Below are 18,828 nucleotides of genomic sequence, written 5' to 3'. Positions count from 1 at the left end.
CTCTGGGTACGGGTGGGGGTGTATGAAATCCACAAGTTTCAGTCTCTGACTTGCCAGAATTTTATTTGTATTGTGTCACCCTGTACATTTCTAAAAAACAGTACCTAAATGGTATGTGTCATAAAAGGTAAGGAGGCTGGAAGCCCTTCCTTCTCTCCCTCCCACCAGTAATTTGACCACTGGGTTGCTCAGGTTATTAGAACATCTCTAAACATTAGGTGCAAGAAACTGTGTTTTCCCATCCTGCTAACAACCGTGTTTCCCAGTGGAATTCACAGCCACCAGATATCAGAATCATAAGTTGGAAGGGACCATGAGGGTCATATAGCCCAACCCCTGCAATGCAGGAATCTTTTGCCCAACGTGGGGCTCAAACTCACAATCCTGAGATTAAGAGTCTTACACTCTACCAACTGAGATTTGTTGGTCTCCGATAGTATGAAAACTATCATCTGGTGCCTCAGTAGTTTTTTTCAGGAAGCTGCTGCTCCCCATTAATCTGGAATCGGCAGACAAGATTAACAATGTACATTTAGAGCACATCTAATGCACATTTGAAGCACACAGCTGTCGTCCCCCCCCAAAAAAAAAGAATTCTGGGAACTGTAGCTTATTAAGGGTGCTGGAAATCATAGCTCTGTGAGGAAGGAAACTACATTTCTCAGGATGGGGGGGGGGAGGAAGTAATATGTTTTAAATATGCACTGAATGTGTTCTAAATGTGGGTCAGGTCTTTTCCTGCAGAGGGGACAGGAATAGTGGCTTGCTCTGCACAATGCTACCCTGGCTCCTGATTGTGTTCACAAGAGTGCATGACTTTTTTCAAAGCTGGTGAAACTGGCAAGGTTTCCTTCCCAGCCTTACCAGTTCTGCGGGGGAATGGGAACAGCGGAAAGGGAGGATAGATTGCCTGAAGAAGCCGGATTCTTTATATCAGTCAACCAAGAGACACTTCCCAATGAGGGAGGACAGGTTAAAAGACAAGAAAAGCCATTCCCCCAATGTGTGGAGGGCAGGGAGGAAGTGGTGGGCGGGAGACTGAAATATACTTCTAATCAACTGCATCCTTTGAGAGGTGTCATGAAACCAACAAGGAGGTTGAAATGGGTGTGGAAATACACCAGCAGTCCCAAAATCTGATACAGGAGTATTTAAAATAGCATTTCAACATTCACTTACAAATAGTATTCAAAAGAGGCTCGAAAGGGCTTTAAAGGCTGCAATATTAAGGCTCTTTTTATTGTGGGCGTATGCAGCAACATGCCGTTGATGTATTAGTAATGTGTTGGAAGTGGATTTATAGTGGACCGTCCACACATCATCCCTCTTTCTCAGTTGTCCTGTGATGCTTCCCCAATGCGCCCGCGTTAGTGCATCCAGATTTTAACTCTACCCATTGCATGCTCGGCATTTTGCCCATCGCCAGTCTCCACTCCCCCTTCTGCCCGGACAGTGCAAGTAAGTTGCACTGTGCCACCATACTTCCTTTCGTCCGCTTTTAAAGATTGCATGTTTCAGCTGTGAATTCCTGTGCAAAACTGTGTTAGTTTGCAGGGGGAGGAAACCGCAGAAGTGCCACTGTATGTGGCATCAGTAGGAAGTATGTGGAAGTACAAGCTCCTGTGGCTCTGACCCCTCCTTGCTGCCATACTTTGTTTTAAAGTTTTTATCTTCAGGCTGTGATTGCTACGCTAACCATCAGCTCGTTTCTATTAAAAAAAAACAAAACTCCACAGGAATGGTGATTAAAGAAGCAGATTTAATTTAGCGCCTTGCAGGACCCCCCCAAAAATAAATAAAAAATTGGAACATTTGTGGTATAACAAATTACAGGATTTCAGCAGGAAGCTTTAAATGCACGGGGTGTATGCAGTTAGTGTTTTTTTATTATTGAACCTGCCTTGGGACCTTAGGGTGAAGGGCAGGTAACAAACAAACAAACATCTCTGAGTGGGCAAAGAGCACCTTTTCCTCACAATTCATCAGTCAAATCCGGCCTTTGCCAATTACGAGTCACGCCTTCCAACTTTAGAGCATGGACTTGGATCCTCTGAGATCCAGGAATCTCTCCCTCTCCCTCTCTCTTTTGCTGTTAGAAATGAAGAGCTAAAGGTCAGGGCCCGTGAGGTCTAAGGATCTGGGGTAAGGCAATGGCTAACAGCAGAATTCTTAGGAAATTATCCCCGCTGATTTCAACGAGCCTTTCTTCTGCTTCAGTATGCGTGGATTGTGAGAGTGTGAGTTTTCATCAAGGCATGCCATGATTCAAACCTGTCAAGCAGAGTACGTTTTTACAACTGCTGAATTATGTCGCACTGGTTACCGTGCCAGTTCTGCAGACTGAAGCAATTGAATGGGCCCATCTGGGACAAGGAGATCCTGCAAGTAAACTAGTCCCAAGCCATGAAGGTCTTTATGTACTAATAGTAACACCTTGAATTCGGCACAGTAACAAACCAGCCACCAGTGCCCATCTCTGAACAGAGGGGTTGTCTACTGAGAAGGTCTCACCCCGTCAGTAACCGTGTTGCAGCATTCTGCACTAACTGCAGTGTCTGGGCCAAGTGCAAGGGAAGACCCACACAGAGTGCATTGCAGTAATCCAGTTCTGAAAATTCCAGGGCCTGAACTATTGTGGTTAAGCTGGTATAGGGTGGATGGAGACCCAGGTTTACATCCCCTCTTAGCCCTAAATCCTAGTAGATGATCTGGATCCAGCCACCATTTCCCAGCCTTCCCTACTTCACAGGGTTGTTGTAAGGATAAAGTGTATGTGTTTGCAACTGAGCAACTCGGGAGAAGAGTGGGATTTTAAGAAATGCAATATGTAGATATATAGATCCTCTTTGGGATGCCAGAGAGAAAGCGAGAGTGTGCAACGAGAAGATTCGTCTCGCTGACCAGCCCTCCCTCTCTCTCTCCTTGCCTGCAGAGCTGTCTGAATGTTTTATGGTGAATGGAGCTGATTACCGGGGGACGCAGAACAGGACCTCTCCCGGGAGCACGGGGCGGCCCTGCCTCTACTGGAACCAGACGCGAGAGCATGCCTACAACACCGCCAAGTACCCCAACGGCGAATGGGGCCTGGGCAGCCACAACTATTGCCGCAACCCGGATGGGGACGTACAGCCCTGGTGCTACATCTCGGAGAACGAGGAAGGCATCTACTGGAAGTATTGTGACATCCCGACCTGCCACAGTGAGTACAGGAGGCCTGGGTAGACAGTTTGTGTGTGTGTGTGTGTGTGTGTGTGTGTGTGTGTGTGATGGACTGGCTGAGTGCAGAGGAGTGGTTGGAGGCACCAGTGGGGGAACCCCCATGGGAACCCCTAGGAAAAGAAGGCTCAGAGCCAAGGGATTGGTGGTGGGATGGCGATGAGGGAGAAGAGGGAGCAGGCTGGGAGGTGGTGGTGTTGGAAGCTGAAGAGGCAACAGGATTTAGTGAGCAGGAAGAGACTCTGGAAGAGGGCAGTCCAGAATTAGAGGCAGAAGCAGAGGCTGGAGAGAAAGGAGCCAAGAGGCAGAGATGACTCAGGCTGGTGAAGAAGCCGGGGGTCTCCCTCTCCTGCTGTGGCAAGCTCCCCTCCCCCTGGTCACCCAGAACCAGAAGAGGTATGAAGAGAGCAGAGCAAAGACAGGCACACAACTGAGTCTCAGATTGCAGAGATGAGTCAGGCTGGTGAAGAAGCCAGGGGGTCTCCCCCTCCTGCTGAAACCAGCTCCCCAGTCTCCCAAAACACACAGATAAATGAAGAGAGTGGAGAGACAAGACGAAGGAGTCTAATGGAATGGCTGACCCAGGCCCATACAGAGCTTGCCTTGTTAGAATAAAGTTATAAACCCCAGTTAGCTTAGCCCTCTGAGGCTTGGGGCAAGTGTCTCCTCCTGCCCCCCCCCCACCTTGCACGAGCCTGGGCTAACTCTCCAGGTGACAGCTGAGGGGCAGGAGGCCTGATAGAACTGGTCTGTCGCAGCACTTGCAAAAGCCTTAAGGCAGACAGACAGCTTTGTTTCCAATCAGTGCACAACTTCATGGTGAAATTCTGTAACTTTTTATACAAGTGTTCCAGGGGGTGGTATTGGGGTTTTTGCTCTCTTGGCCTTCCAGACAACAAAAACACAGTCACTTTGTCCTCCTCTCCAGTGCCAGGTTACGTCGGCTGCTTCTTAGATTCTGGGACCCCACCGGCCCTGAGTGGGAGCAGCGGCACCTCCACCAAGCTTACAGTGCAAGTCTGCCTCAGCTTCTGCCGCAAGCGGGGCTATAAGGTAAAAGCTCTTTGTCAACCATGGGCACCTCACCTCACCTGGCCTGCCTAATAGCATCTTCAGGCTTATGGCCTGGTCTGATGTTGCAACTCTGCTGGAGTTAAGCGGATCTCGGCCTAGTCAGTGTGTGTCTTGGAGACCAGGAGTGAATCTGGTGTACACCAACTTGGAGTTCCATGGTAGAAAGCCTGGGATATAAATTATGGGGTGTACTGAAGTAAGTTGTATTCACAGTAGACCCTTTAAAACTAACAAAACTAAATTAATCAAGCCTATTCATTTCAGTGGGTATATTCTGAGTAGGACCAGTGCTTTTTTCCTGGGGGGGACGCAGGGGTATGCATACCCCTAAACATTTTGTGAATCTTTGTACTTTTGTCCATTTACTGTATTTATTTTACCCGATTTTAACTATAAAATGGTGATTTTCTTGAGTCAAAATGAGAGTACTCCTAAATGGTATTTTAGAAAAAAAGCACTGAGTAGGGCAAATATTAGGTACAACCCCAAATAAGCATCAACCCTACAGAGAAAGGCTTAGGGTTGTGTTCAACTAAGTCTTATTCATAACAGACCCATAGAAACAAAAAAATGAGTGCAAAGGCACTTGGGATAACTGGCCAGTACTTGAACACATCACCCCCTCCCATGATATATTTAGAGGTGTTGTTGATGATGTTGCATTTGTTCTTTTAGTTACCCAGTCTCAAAAATTCAGATATAGGCCTGCAAGCATCTATTGGCTATTGCCTGTGTGTAGATGGTGGTGAAGCTGCCACATGTTCAAGTCATTGTGTGACTTTTCTTTATAAAATTTAATTTCAGCTGTGATGCATTTTTAAGCTCTACACAGGGTTGAAGGTACTTTCCTGCTCTGCTACTCCAGCCCTAGAACATTAGCTGGTCTTTTTAACAAAACGTTGATGAAGTTGCTGCTTTACAATTTGCCCCAAAGCTTAAAAGAAATATCAGTCCCAATCTGTTGCTTCATTCCCTTTGGTTATCAGATAACTCTGTGTTTTTCTAGAAGGCATATTTAAAGAGATACCCCTGCCGCTTAGAAGAACATAACAAGAGCCTGCTGGGTCAAGCCAATCAGCCATTTAGTCCAGCACCCTGTTCTCATAGTGGCCACCCAGATCCCTGTGGGAAACCTTCAAGCAGGACCCAAGCACAATATTACTCTTGTGTTTTCCAGCAAATGGTATTCAGAAGCATTCCTGCCTCTGACTGTGGAGACAGAGCATCATGGCAAGTAGCCATTGATAGTGTTACTCTCCATGGATTTGTCCAACCCTTTTTCAAAGCCACCCATTGTGTGGTGTGTACACTTGATTTGGCCTCTGGCAAGCAGCTTTGGTAGTCTTTGTGTTATTCAGCAAACCTGCAGCACCTATTTGGGACAAAATAAATCTCTGCGTGTGCCAGAAGATACGACGCTTCTTTAAAACCACTTTTACCTTCCTTAAAGCCACCTCAGCTAGGGGGAAAAGGCCACCTTAAGCTGATGGAATATGTGCATCTTGCGGAATAAGAGAACAAGAATAACATACATTTAGAGAAGATTGGAAAATGTTTATTGAACATATGGGGGGAATTGTGTACACCTGAAAACGTTGGTAGCATTAAAATAAATTCAACAGTGTAAATAAGTTTTGATGGATGTAATAATGGTTTAGTTTATGTAAAATACGCAGGGATTTATGATATGCAAAATGAACCATGGAAAGAGAATAAGGGAAGTCATTGATATTTTAAGGATGTTTAACTGAGTATTCTAAATTGTAGAACAGAAAAGTTATATAAAAAAGAAAAACAAAGTTCACCTCAGCTTCACTTTCTCTGTACTGGGGCTGTTTACTGGTGTCATTGAGGTTGCAACTCTGATCGTATTTTTCTGGGTGTACGTCCCACTGAACCCAGTTGGGATTGCTTTTGAGTGCACATGTATGGGATTGTGCTGTTAGCCATGCAACGAACAAACACCATCGGCAGGTTATGGGATCAGATCTACACCCTGCTTCCCCTCCCGTGTATATGCTTTTTTAATCAGCTTTCTCTTTCTCCTCTGCAGTTTGCTGGCGTAGAGGCTGGTTATGCCTGTTTCTGTGGCCACGAAGGGGATGTCCGACGTAGCCAGCCAGTGAGTGCCGTGGAATGCGACCAAGTCTGCTTTGGCAAGTCCAGCGAGTTGTGCGGAGGAGATGGCCGGATTGGCATATACAATGGTAAGTGTGAGGACTCAAGAGGCTTATCACAGATCAAAGGTTTTTTAATCAAAAAGACGTACGCGCATCTGCTCTGCATGCCTGATGACAAAGGTTTTTATGCACAGAGGTAGAGAGAAGTGTTTTTCTCTGTTTCCCATTGAGGGAGAATTCAGAGGACACCCAGGGAAATCCTTAGGAAGCAGGGCAGCACAAAATTAAGGCTGCAGTCCTCCATACACTTCCGTGTGCCCAATTGATGCATGACCGTACATACATGCAATGTGCCAAACCCAGAAGTGACTTTTAAAATGGCCCTAAGAGAGCCCAGAAAGGGCAAAAAAGCAGTGCCTAACAATCCCACAAGCCTTTGCAAGTGCAATCCCAAGATCCCTTGCACCGGCCGTTAAGACCTGTGCAGAGGTGGAGTTTGAACAAGGGGGTTTGGAGGGAGCGATTGTGCTGGAGTTCGGCGTCTGGTAAGTTGCCACTGGTTTTTTAAACGGTTTCCATAGGTTTAGAGGACATTTGCAGGCTTTTTCAAATTGTGTTTCAAAATATACGTAATTTCACCTCGGAACTTAAGCCTTGGTAAATTGGATGTTGCCTGGCCTTGGGAGCAAGTCCTGTTGAACTCATACTTCCATGTGGACACATGTTGGATTGCAATTCATCTTAAGGAATTTGTTGCCACAAAGAGTGGTGATTGATGGCCCCTAGCTACGTGGGCAGAGCACATGGTTTGTATGCAGAAGGTCGCAGGTCCAGGCCCCAGCATCTCCAGGTAGGGCTGGAAGAGCTTCTTGGCTGACACCCTGCAGAGCTAGCCTAGATGCATCATATAGAGCCAGTGTGGTGTCACAGTGAGAGCGTTGGACCTAGGATCTGGGAGATCAGGGTTAAAATCCCCAGTCGGCCATGCAACTCACCGGGTGACCTTGGGGAGGTAGGTCACTGTCTCTCTCAGCCTAACCTACCTCACAGGGTTGTTGTGAGGAATAAATGAGGAGGGGGCGAACCATGTACACTACCCTGAGCGACTCGGGGACATGACAAAAAAATAAATAAATATCTGACTTTGTGTAGGCCAACTTTCCGTGTTCCATATCCTATGCCTTAAAAAAAAATGTGATTAGATATGTTCATGGAGCCTCAGAGGGTATATATGGGAACCTGGAGTTTCCATAGGTGCTCTGTGCTCGCATGTGTTCGCTCCCATGCACCTTACCCCAACAGAGGGTGCTAAAATTTCATGACTGTGAAAGAGAGGATCCTGATTGGAAATAGGACACTTCATGGAAGGACTTTTTGAGTATTTTGGTTTTGAAAAGGGAATCTTTCCCGGGCCTTCTCCAAAGCGGATCTCGTTTTGCTCCCATCCTTCCAGTCTCACGTTCTCTCGACATCTGGATTGCATTTATTTATTTATTTCTAACCAATGTTGGTTTTTGAGAAATTTTTCATTTTCCTATTTTCCAGACACGGTTGAGTTGTTTTCTTTCCCCAGTTTTGACTCTCAGGGATGTCAAAGTGTAGTGTATACGCTTAACAGTTGAGTTTTGTTTTTGTTTTTTTTTAATGTTTTTTGACAACAAATATAATGCTTTTTGGGTGCCACCCACATTGTCTCAGTATTTTTTACAACAGCCCTCTAATGTACGATGCCTGAATGATATTATTACAGCATGTAAATCATTTATTATTATTACTATTATTATTATTATTATTATTATTATTATTATTATTATAGTTTATCTACCACTTAATGGGATGCAGGTGGCGCTGTAGGGACGCAGGTGGCGCTGTGGGTTAAAGCCTCAGCGCCTAGGGCTTGCCGATCGAAAGGTCGGCGGTTCGAATCCCCGCGGCGGGGTGCGCTCCCGCTGCTCGGTCCCAGCGCCTGCCAACCTAGCAGTTCGAAAGCACCTCCGGGTGCAAGTAGATAAATAGGGACCGCTTACCAGCGGGAAGGTAAACGGCGTTTCCGTGTGCGGCTCTGGCTCTGGCTCTGGCCAGAGCAGCGATGTCACGCTGGCCACGTGACCCGGAAGTGTCTCCGGACAGCGCTGGCCCCAGGCCTCTTAAGTGAGATGGGCGCACAACCCCAGAGTCTGTCAAGACTGGCCTGTATGGGCAGGGGTACCTTTACCTTTACCTTTTAATTACAATTATCTCTGAGTGGTGTATAGCAAGCTGAGCAAATACAACAGAGATAAAAAGCTAACTCTAAGATCAAAAATGACTTTTAATGACTTCTGAAATAGAAATCCTTCAGTAGGTGCCAGAAGTTCAGCAGGGAGGGGTCATGTCTGATCTCATTTGGAAGTGAGTTCCACAAAATGATGCCCACAACCCTGAATGCAAGGCTCCTTGCGGACACAAGCCATGCATCTGAGCTGTGAGAAACCGTGGTGATTCCCATTGTAGACGCAGGGATCAGGCACAGGTATAAAGGATCAAGCGGTCCTTAAGGTATATCGAATACAGGGGAATCCTCACTTATGGAACAGGGTTCCATTCCTGGCTGCTGTACATGTCACTGGGATGCATACGAGTGGGGATTAGCCTGCCCCACTCTGCCCCTGCCCCCACTCTGCCCCTTTTCAATGGTGAAAATGGCACACATGTTGGCAGGAGAGTGTGTGCTGATCACGTATGAGTGTGGAGATGCCTGGACTGTTATTGTAGAGTGTTATAGTATACTGTAATTGTTTGGTACACTTGGGTCATCCCATTTGCCATCTTAAAAAAAATGATAATAGTTTGTTTTTGTGTTTATTTATTACATTTTAAAAATCTCTTCCTTTATCTTCACAACAAGCTTGTGAAGCTGAGAGATCAGGAATGATCTAAAGTGACCCAGGTCACTCAATACGTTTTGTGAATGAGTGAGGATTATAGTCTTGCCATTACACTGTTTATCTCTCTTATTGGTTGTTGTTTTTCTAAAGGGTGAATTTGTGTCTCTTGCCATGATTGCAAACAATGGAGGTAGACTTCTTCTTTTTTTAAATTAAAAAGTATACTTCATTATTATACCCAGAAAGGTCCTCCCCCCCTTTCAGAGTACAGTGGTACCTCGGGTTACATATGCTTCAAGTTACATACGCTTCAGGTTACAGACTCCGCTAACCCAGAAATAGTGCTTCAGGTTAAGAACTTTGCTTCAGGATGAGAACAGAAATCGTGCTCTGGCGGCGCGGCGGCAGCAGGAGACCCCATTAGCTAAAGTGGTGCTTCAGGTTAAGAACAGTTTCAGGTTAAGTACAGACCTCCAGAACGAATTAAGTACTTAACCCGAGGTACCACTGTACCTCCAATTAAAACTTAACAATTAAGGAGTCTTACCTGCTGTGTCTCTGAGTGATTCACTGTTCTGGGCATTGCCATTTTCTTCATTGCACAGTATCTCTACATTAGAGGCGAATGATTGCCAGGCCAGAGCCAAAGCTGGTTGGAAGGAGGTAAGATTAGAGCGGCAAATTACACAGAGCAGCAACAGGCAGCCTCCTCTGCGGGTGGGTCAGTCTGCTGCATCGGGAGTGTCTGAACCATCCAATCTCACCCAGCATCAATGTGCAGCAACATTGGCGCCTCCTAGTGGTGGCTGATTGGAAGGAGGCGAGGCCAGATCAGTAAATTACAGAGATGCGGCAGGCAAGATCCCCTGGATGTGGAGTGGGTGTTTTGGGCCCACAAATTAACCTAACTGCTTTCTCACAGTGGGCTGCCTTGCACAACCCAGTGTGCTCTGGCACACAGTTCATTAATTACTATATGATGTATTTTCACCCCAGTTAAAAGGTTTGCATCGAGTGGCTCCTGCTGTGGCTTCCAGAGGTCAGGATCTGGAGAGCACGTACCACCAGCCCTCTGTTCCTACTATGAACCTGGTATGCCAGGGAAGGGGCAGAACTCAGTGGAAGAGCATCTGCTTTGAACACAAACGATTCTTGATTCAATCCTTAGCAACGCCACATAGTGCTGGGAATTTCCTGTGTCAGAAACACTAGAGAGCTTCCCCAGGCAGGGAAGACAATGCTTAGTTAGATGGACCACTGGTCTGATGAATTCTGGGCATCAAGGGCGCCATCCAGGCTGAGGTACCAGCATGCAATCTTGCCCTAGTCACATGACTGTCTAGGGCCAATCACAACCAACCAGGCCCTATAAAGCCTTACTTCAGAGCTTGCTGCTCAGTCTGAGCAACTCGTCTCCAGCGTGAGGAGGTTGCCGAAGCGCTGCCCACCAGTCTTTTATGGCTGCCTTGGATCTTGACCCACCTGGTTCTGACCGAGCCCTTGCTTCAATCAGATCCTCTGAGGCTGACGGGTCATCTTGACCCCTGCCTGCCTGTGGCCATGTGCACCTTCCTCCAGTCTCTCTGATTCTAGTTCTGGATCTTGACGTCCACTTGGCTTGGGACCGTGTAATGGTTCTAGGGGTTGCTCGTGCGTAAATTGGCGCCACGCTTGGCTGAGTTACCTGGGTGAACCCTTTCTATCCGGACAACCACTCACCCGTGGCTGTCTCAATCGCTGGCAGAATCTGTCAGTGGGCGTTTCTTGAACTTCTTCCAGCAAAGAAGCTCTTTGATGCCTAGTCTCCGCCTACTCTCCCTGCGCGGAAGCCTTCTGCGCAGGGAGGGTGTGGGCAGCGGAGGACCCGTGCTCTCCCCGCTGGTCTCCGGCGAGGAGTCATGGAGCCACCTCGCCGATTCCCCCATCTGTCCCCCTTCTCCACTAGTGTTACGCTGATTTCCTTCCCCAGAAGATGGGCTGCTTCTCTCCCTCCCGGTACGCTCTCCGGAATTCCTCTGGAGCCCTCCCTCTCCCTCTGGCTCTGATGGCAGTTCCCTGACAGACCGTGTACTTGCTTCTGGGCTGTGTGGACAGACAGACAGCCCCCTGGCAAAGTCCAGCATGTCTGAAGCTTGATCCTGCTAAAAAAAAGTAAGAAGAGCTCGTCTGGATCAGACCAAAGGTCTGCCTAGCCCAACTTCCAGTTTCCCAGAGTGACGCACCAGAGGCCAGTGAACACAACAGCACTCTCTCCACTCCTGAACAACTGGCATTCAGAGGCAAACTGCTCCGAGATTGAATGTAATACACAGCTATGATAGGTAGCAGCCACTGATAGTCTTATCTGCCATCAATCTTCTAATCTCCCTTTTAAGCTGTCCAATATGGCGATCATTGCTACTTTTAGCAGTAGTGAGTTCCGCAGCTTAACCAAATGCTGTGTGTGAACTACTTCCTTTTGTCTGTCTTGAATCTTCTGCCATTCAGCTTCCTGGGATGGCCCCAGGCTCTAGTATTGCGAGATGCGACGAGAAGCTTCACTCTGTTCACTTTCTCCACCCCATGCATAATCTTACACACCTCCGTAAAACCTCGTTCCAATTCTGTAAGCAGTCTTACTCATGCAGAAGATGATTGGCTGCTTGTCTGGATGGAAAATTTATTATAAGAAGCTGGGTTCTGTTGGTGTAACTGCACGGAAAGCTGTTTTGCACAAACGCTCACAATGTGGAAAGCCATTTTGCGCAAAGGGGCAGGGTTTTCTTGTCACTGAAAATTAAAACAAAAAACTGGGCACCCTAAAAGTTGCATCCCTCTATTGATTACATTTTTATTCTGATCCTCCCCCCCCCCCCGCCCTGCTTGTCTCTCCACCCCAAAGTATCCATGGGTGCCTGCCAGGGAAACTTCAGCGATCTCTCTGGAGTGATTTACTCTCCGCAGTTCCCGGATGACTACGAAGCCGACAGCAACTGCACCTGGTCCCTGCACCCCCTGGGCTGCGAGTCCGTGGAGGTCACCTTCCGGATCTTTGACGTGCATGACCCCAACGACCGCCTGGAGCTGTGGGATGGACACAGCAACCTCTTGCTGGCTCAGTTTGATGGGCGCCGGAGGCCGGGGGCTCCCCTGCTGTTCCCCACCGACCACCTGCTCCTCTCTTTCCATTCAGATCAGCTCCTGCAAGCCCAGGGCTTTGCCATCTTGTACAGAGGTATGCGCCAAGGCCTGACTCTGCGATGCATCTGCCCCGGGGGTAGAATGGGCGGGATAAACCTGTTCCACCTGGGTTGAGTAACGCTGCAGCGATCACCTGCAGAGGAGGTAGATCGGGGAAAGAAGCCTCTTCCCGAGTGGGTCTGGAGGACTGCAGCAAAGACCAACAGTAAGAACCCCTGTTCCCACACCAGAAGACTTTGAGGTGGTGTGGTGTGCAGCTGAGGCGGAGTGAGGCTGTCTTTGAACTCCCGGACTCACTCCAGCGCCTGCCAACTCTTCCCTGGGGCTCGGTGTGTCAGAGTCTCTAATTAGAAGCTCTTGCTTCCACACCTGGAAAGGGAGGAGGGTGACTGGCCCTTTGAACTGGGGCCCTGGGAATGGGGAGGATTTCTTTTGACAGCGCTTGGGAAGCCCTGCGTGTGGGTTCCTCGCACTCGCTCACCCTCCCGCTGGTGACAGCACCTTTGAAATAGTCACCCAATGGGTTAACTATGGGCAAGTTTCTCCTGGTGTGTCCCTTTGAACCTCCTGTGCAGCTGCAGGCCTGTAGCCAAAAATGATTGTGAATTTAAGGTGGGTAGGGCAGCTGGTTGGGAGATTGGGGCGGGGGGAGGCAGAATGAATACAGAATAGGAAAAGCCTAAATACAAGTGGCCTGATGCATTGCTGTTTAATTGTATAAACTATTAATACAATGGCTTTCTTGGTTGTCCCTGGGCCTCTGTGTCCGTTGGCCAGGAAACAGGAAAGGTACCGTCTTATTGATCGTCAGGGAAAATACCTGCTGGTGGCCTTTGTTTGTTAAATTTGGATGCTGCCAGATCCTGCCAGCGTTGCTCAGGGCAGAAAAGGTCAATGTGTTAGAACAGCAGGATTTAAAATGCAAACGAAAACCTATTTAAACACAATTAAAAACCACCTAAGAAAGCTTTTTAAAAGCCGAGAATGTCAAAAGCTGAGAACTTTAAAACACTTAGAATTTTAAAAACCATTTAAGAGCAATTGAACACCCTCACAGCTATAAATTTCATAATTTACATCACAACCCCACACTTTGCAGTTCATTTATGGTTCACCTATCTTTCTGGGAAGCAGGTTTGTTTTGCAAGAGCTCCAAATCGGCATCACTTGTGACAGTCTTGAAGTGCCCTGGGGCTCTTGCTTCACAATTGTGACACAGTAAGCAGAGGGTCATCTAGTCCAATTCCCTGCAATGCAGGAAACTCATCTAAGGCATCCATGACAGATGACCATCCAACCTCTGCTAAAAAACCTCCAAGGAAGGAGAGTCCACCACCTCCCGAGGGGAGACCGCTCCACTGTTGAACAGCTCTTACTGTCAGAAAGGTTTAGTCGGAATCTCCTTTCTTGCAATTTGAAGCCATTGGTTTGAGATCTTCCATGTGACAGCTCTTAAGATATTTGAAGATGGCTATCATATCTTTTCTCAGTCTCCTCTTTCGCAGGCTAAACATACCCAGCTCCCTCAACCGTTCCTCATAAGGCTTGGATTCCAGACTTTGGAAACAGGGTAGGCTAAAAATCCACTACGAAGGCAATAAACTGTTTTGATTTCCCTGCAGGAGTGAAAGGTCCCCCTGTCAACGGAGCCCGGTCTGATTTACGAACCCTACCAGGTGACGGATCCCGTCTCATCCCAACCTCCTCTGATTGGTTGAACTCCACCTGGACATACAGCGCCAATGACTCTGCCATTGGGGTAGGAGGTAAAGAACTAGGCTTGGCCCTCGATGCTGCAGCTTGTGCTATAACCCGATTGGCTGGCTCAAGTCAAAACAGTCTCTGATGAGGACATTCCCTGCAGGAAATGTGGGGCTAACAACTCATTGCACACATGCGCCTGCCAGATGACCCCCCCCCTTTTTTTTAGAAAGCAAGAAGTTAACTTTTGCTAAGGGGAGTACAGATCAGAGAAAGGCAACCTATGTGTGCTTAATCCTTTCTCTACCCACCATTTCACAATTCTAAACCCCTTCCCATAACAGCTCCCCAATTCCACACACAGGATTACAGTTGCATGTTTTCAAGGATAGCATGTAAGTGGTATCAGAGCGTGGGGCGGGGCTGTCAAATCTCACTGTGGGTGCCATTTGGAGCTGAGAAACAGGGAGGAAAAGGGTAAAGCACTGTCTCCATTCCACAGTCTACATTTCCTTCTCTTAAAGCAGCTTCTAAAAAAACAAACGCCAAACCATAAACCATTAAGATTCTCTAATAATACACATTCACACATAATTTAATAGGGATGCTTGAACAATTGGATCTTTGCAAATTCCAATATGAACTGATTTGCTCTTCCTGTACTAATGTGTGAATTGGAATTTTGTCACCCACAAATGTCCAAGCTCTCTGAATGTTCCAATGCTATTCTTGGCTCAAAAAACGTATCAAAATACTTTGAAATGCATGTTTTGATAAAAAAAATAGGCTTGGAAATGCATGTTTTGATAGAAATTAATCTGCATTTTTTTAAAAAAAGTAGATTAATGTGGAAATGGCACAGAATGAACTTATGGGTGACCACAAGCAAAAAGGGAACAGATTTGAAGTAAACTGATTTGCCCATCTCCAAAGTGCAGCTAGTTGATCTTCGGTTCCCACACTATGTAAAATTTGTTGTGGTGCAATCCAGCCACCAGGGGTCATAGTCTGTACCTTTGTAACATAATGCACTTTGTAGTCAGCTGTGAGTTAAATGACATTAGAGATCCTGAACTCTCTCTTATTCTGGGCAAAGCTTTGCACACCTTGCACTTAAATAGAACGAATGAAAGAAAAATCAGAACTCGGCATGCAGTAAAAACTGGATTCTGTGACCTATGTATTATTAAGCACAATTATTTCACATCTGCTGATTTTGCACAACCCTTACTAGCCATGGGGAAGGGAAGAGAGCTGGGCAGGGCAGCCTCATCCCTATTTTGCTTTTGCTAAAAGCCCTGCTTGGCTGTCACCCCACCTGGTTTCTGCAGCATTGCCCATGCGCTTTCACATCTGTATATCTACAGGGACTAGGAGCATGAAACAAAAAACCCCCCAAGTCTCTCAGATTGCTGAGTGCTTGCATGGTGCAATTGAGGAACTGTGGAATGCATACAGCCCATAGGATGAGGCCTTACATTGCTAACATGGCTACTACATTTATTGTCTGCCAACATGCATGCAAAGCTCTCGCTGTGTGTACACACACACACACAGAGAGAGATGTATACAGAGAACACCTTTACACGGATTTGACCATGTTTTAAATTTCCCTCCGAAAATAAACAGCTCCTTGTCCAAGAGGATTTTGAGTTTGTTCCATTTCTGAGGTAAACAGCTGGTTTTCCCAGGGAAAGCAGCAGGACCAATCCCGCCTCCCCCCAAAAAACCTCCTCTTGGACCCATGACCTGAAATCATGGGACAAACAAAAATGTGGATGGGCCCTTTAAATCTGGAGCCAACTTCTGCTTTCTCATGGGTCTTCTCTCTTCTCCAAATACTGTAGACTTATTATTGTTATTGTTACTATTACTATCATTATTTTAATCTGTGAGCCCCTTTTGTGCCCTAAAGTGGCTCACAAGACCGTTGTCTAGGTGTATTTTGCTGTATAACGCCCACCTTCCAGTCTTTATTTTGTGCTGAGGGTTATATAGAACATTTGGCACAACCTGGTGGCAATTTTGTATTTTTTATTTATTTATTAAATGTGTATACCATCCTATACCTGCAGATCTCAGGACGGTTCACAACATAAAATCACAAAAAAAACCCCCACAAAATACATCATAAAAACAAATACAACGTAATAATCCCCGCTTACAAAAACACATTTTAAAAGGGCATCGGATGTCAATCAGCCAAAGGCCTGGTGGTGAGGAGGCTGTGCAATGTCAGAGGGACTAGAAGGTGCTTTAAATTGGGGAAGGGGAGCCCAAAGCCCTCCAAGTGGTGCTGGATCCCATCTGCCTCAGCCAGCATGGCCAGTGGTCAGGGATAATGGGACTTGTTGTCCAATGACATTTGGAAGGCTGCCGATTCCCTGTCCCTGTTTTAAATCACCACTCTTGACAAACATAAACAAGATGTTGGAGCTCTGTGATCAAAGTTGCTGTCTTTAAAAAGAACTGCTTTTAAAAAATAGATGGTAGGTCTGATCACAGATCCCAACCAGCTTCCTACTTTGGCTCAATAAACAGATTGGAAGTGGCTGACCTTTTGGGTTTTTGGATCTGCGTGATGCAGCAGACATTATAAATTTATATGAAATGCACAGGATGTCTATACCAAGTAGGTATTGGTCAGCTTTTTACACAGAAATGTAAGCTGACCAGTATAGCATCCTCTTATCATATTTGCAATGTCCGAAAGTAATTTCCTTTCCATTGTGAGAGCTAGAAAGAGACTTAATTCTGGTAGGGGACTCAGCATGGTGATTAATCAACCCTGCCCTGTAGCTTTCTAGATCTCGGTGGAAGGTTGTACATAAATAGTGTCTTCTGTTCTTTTGTTAACACAGCTTGGGTGATGTACACAGCTACAGGGACCTTCATCTTAGCCATCCTCATCATCTCGTACCATCTACGCAAGAGGTAGGCTGGGGTTTCAACTGGATGATGGGAGTGAGTCAGAGGTCTTGCATTTCATTCCCATCTTTTGGTGTGTGTGTGGGGGGGCTGTATTGTAGGGAGCAAAGAGTCCTAGATTCTGCCCCCTTTTTGGGGAATGAAAAGGAGTTAAGAGGAAGTGAGTCACTTTGGTCATGTTGGCAGAGGATGCTGGGAACTGTAGTCCAAAAACATATAGAGATCCCCACACTGGCTACCTTTAATCTAGAGAGTCTTGTACATGTTGGACATTAGATACATGCTCAGGATGCTGGGCCATTGCTAGGGGTGGCGTCAATCTTTGACTCACCTGATTGCACTGTTTGTTTGTTTCCTTATCTCCAGGACCTGCCTTTTTGTGCAGAAGAAGACTGGCAGCTCGCTGGGCCCTTTCTCCTCCAAAGGCCCTCGAAGCCGCTGCCAGTGCCTTGGGGGCGAGGCGTGGGCCGTGGCCTACCGCCACACCCGGGTCGTGATCTGCACCACGCGCGGCGCCCCACACCACCGCCCCTTGCGCAATGGGGGCGGGGTTGCCGGGGACGACGAGGCCTCCTCAGACTGCTCATGCCTGTGCCACAGTTACGAGAACCTTTCATCCACCAACCAGTCCTCTCTCAAATCTCTCATCTCCACCATCTGAAGCCATGCGAACCTTATAACTTCCACCTTCACCCCTGTCATGACCAGCTCCCTTTCTACTGCCAGGTCCCTGGAGCAGAACTTCCTCAGTTTGCTAGGAACCAAGAGACCAACCTTCTAAGCATATGCTCTGTGGGTTGGAGGCAGGGGAGCTGGAATTTAATGGAAGCCAGTGCACCGTTTGGCACAGATAAGGACGTTCTGGAGAAACTGAAAGTTGTTTTGACAGCAGGAACTTGTGTAGCAACATTGCCTAAACAACCTTCTCTGGGCCAGGAGAGTACTGAGGTGGTGAGAATCCTATTGCCACATCCCTTTGGGGGAGACATCTGTGCCTTCTTTGAAGCTGGAATTTTCCCTGGGGTTTTGTAAACCTTGCCTGTGGGACAAAGAGTTTTGGTGGAAGTCTGCCATCGTGGCAGGATTCATACCTGCATGGAATTTAGGACTGTGTGACAGGAGAGATGCGTTCTCTATAACACATGGAAGTTCAGGCACCTCGCAGGTTCACGTTTCATGAGATGCCAAGGCCTGGGAATGGTGAGATCCTGGCTGCATCCTCAAAGAGGTTGGAGCGGGGAAAGCCTTCAGTTCCACAGGCTCATCCGTGGATGCTGAATTGGGGTGGGGGGACGGGCAGGGAATGGTGGTATTCGTGTGCAGATCCCATTACTGGTGTCACTTTGGGGACATTTGGGTGCAAACAGAGGCCACGGGGCACTTGAAAGACTTTTCACTTGGCTACACGGAGGTGCAAAGACACACCAAAAAAGAAGAGGAGAGATCAAAACCAGCCCCCTTGCCTATTGTGTCCCAGAGCTGCACGATGGATTTTGGAACATAAAACCTTCATTAAATTATTTTCATATTGGTAACAATGCTTCTCTGTTCTTCACTGCGCTGATCAGCAATGTTGGGCTGGGGCTGGAAGCAGGGAACTGAAAGTCTGAATGTTTCTTACTGTTCCTGGACTGGATATACAGGGATGGCTGTTGAGGGCACAAGAGCAGGGAATAATTCTAACACACGTACCTAGAGGTTTTGATCAGATTTCCTTCAGTAACAGCAACGATTCCCAAATT

At 47.0% G+C, this 18,828-nt stretch overlaps 1 protein-coding gene across 1 annotated transcript in view; it reads left to right on the top strand.

The window, feature by feature from the left end:
• KREMEN2 (kringle containing transmembrane protein 2) overlaps window positions 1-18,624 on the top strand; it is a 31,319-nt gene extending 12,695 nt beyond the window's left edge. The window contains exons 2-8 of the mRNA XM_079950720.1: window positions 2,933-3,199; window positions 4,145-4,269; window positions 6,344-6,497; window positions 12,159-12,491; window positions 14,080-14,223; window positions 17,020-17,092; window positions 17,453-18,624. Of these exons, the coding sequence (XP_079806846.1) occupies window positions 2,933-3,199; window positions 4,145-4,269; window positions 6,344-6,497; window positions 12,159-12,491; window positions 14,080-14,223; window positions 17,020-17,092; window positions 17,453-17,747 (1,391 nt within the window). The 3' untranslated portion in view covers window positions 17,748-18,624. The remainder of the gene's footprint in view (window positions 1-2,932; window positions 3,200-4,144; window positions 4,270-6,343; window positions 6,498-12,158; window positions 12,492-14,079; window positions 14,224-17,019; window positions 17,093-17,452) is intronic.
• The last annotated feature ends 204 nt before the right edge of the window (window positions 18,625-18,828 follow it).

Source organism: Podarcis cretensis, assembly GCF_951804945.1.
Source record: "Podarcis cretensis genome assembly, chromosome: 13".
Taxonomy (NCBI): domain Eukaryota; kingdom Metazoa; phylum Chordata; class Lepidosauria; order Squamata; family Lacertidae; genus Podarcis; species Podarcis cretensis.
This window is presented reverse-complemented; position numbering and strand designations above follow the sequence as displayed.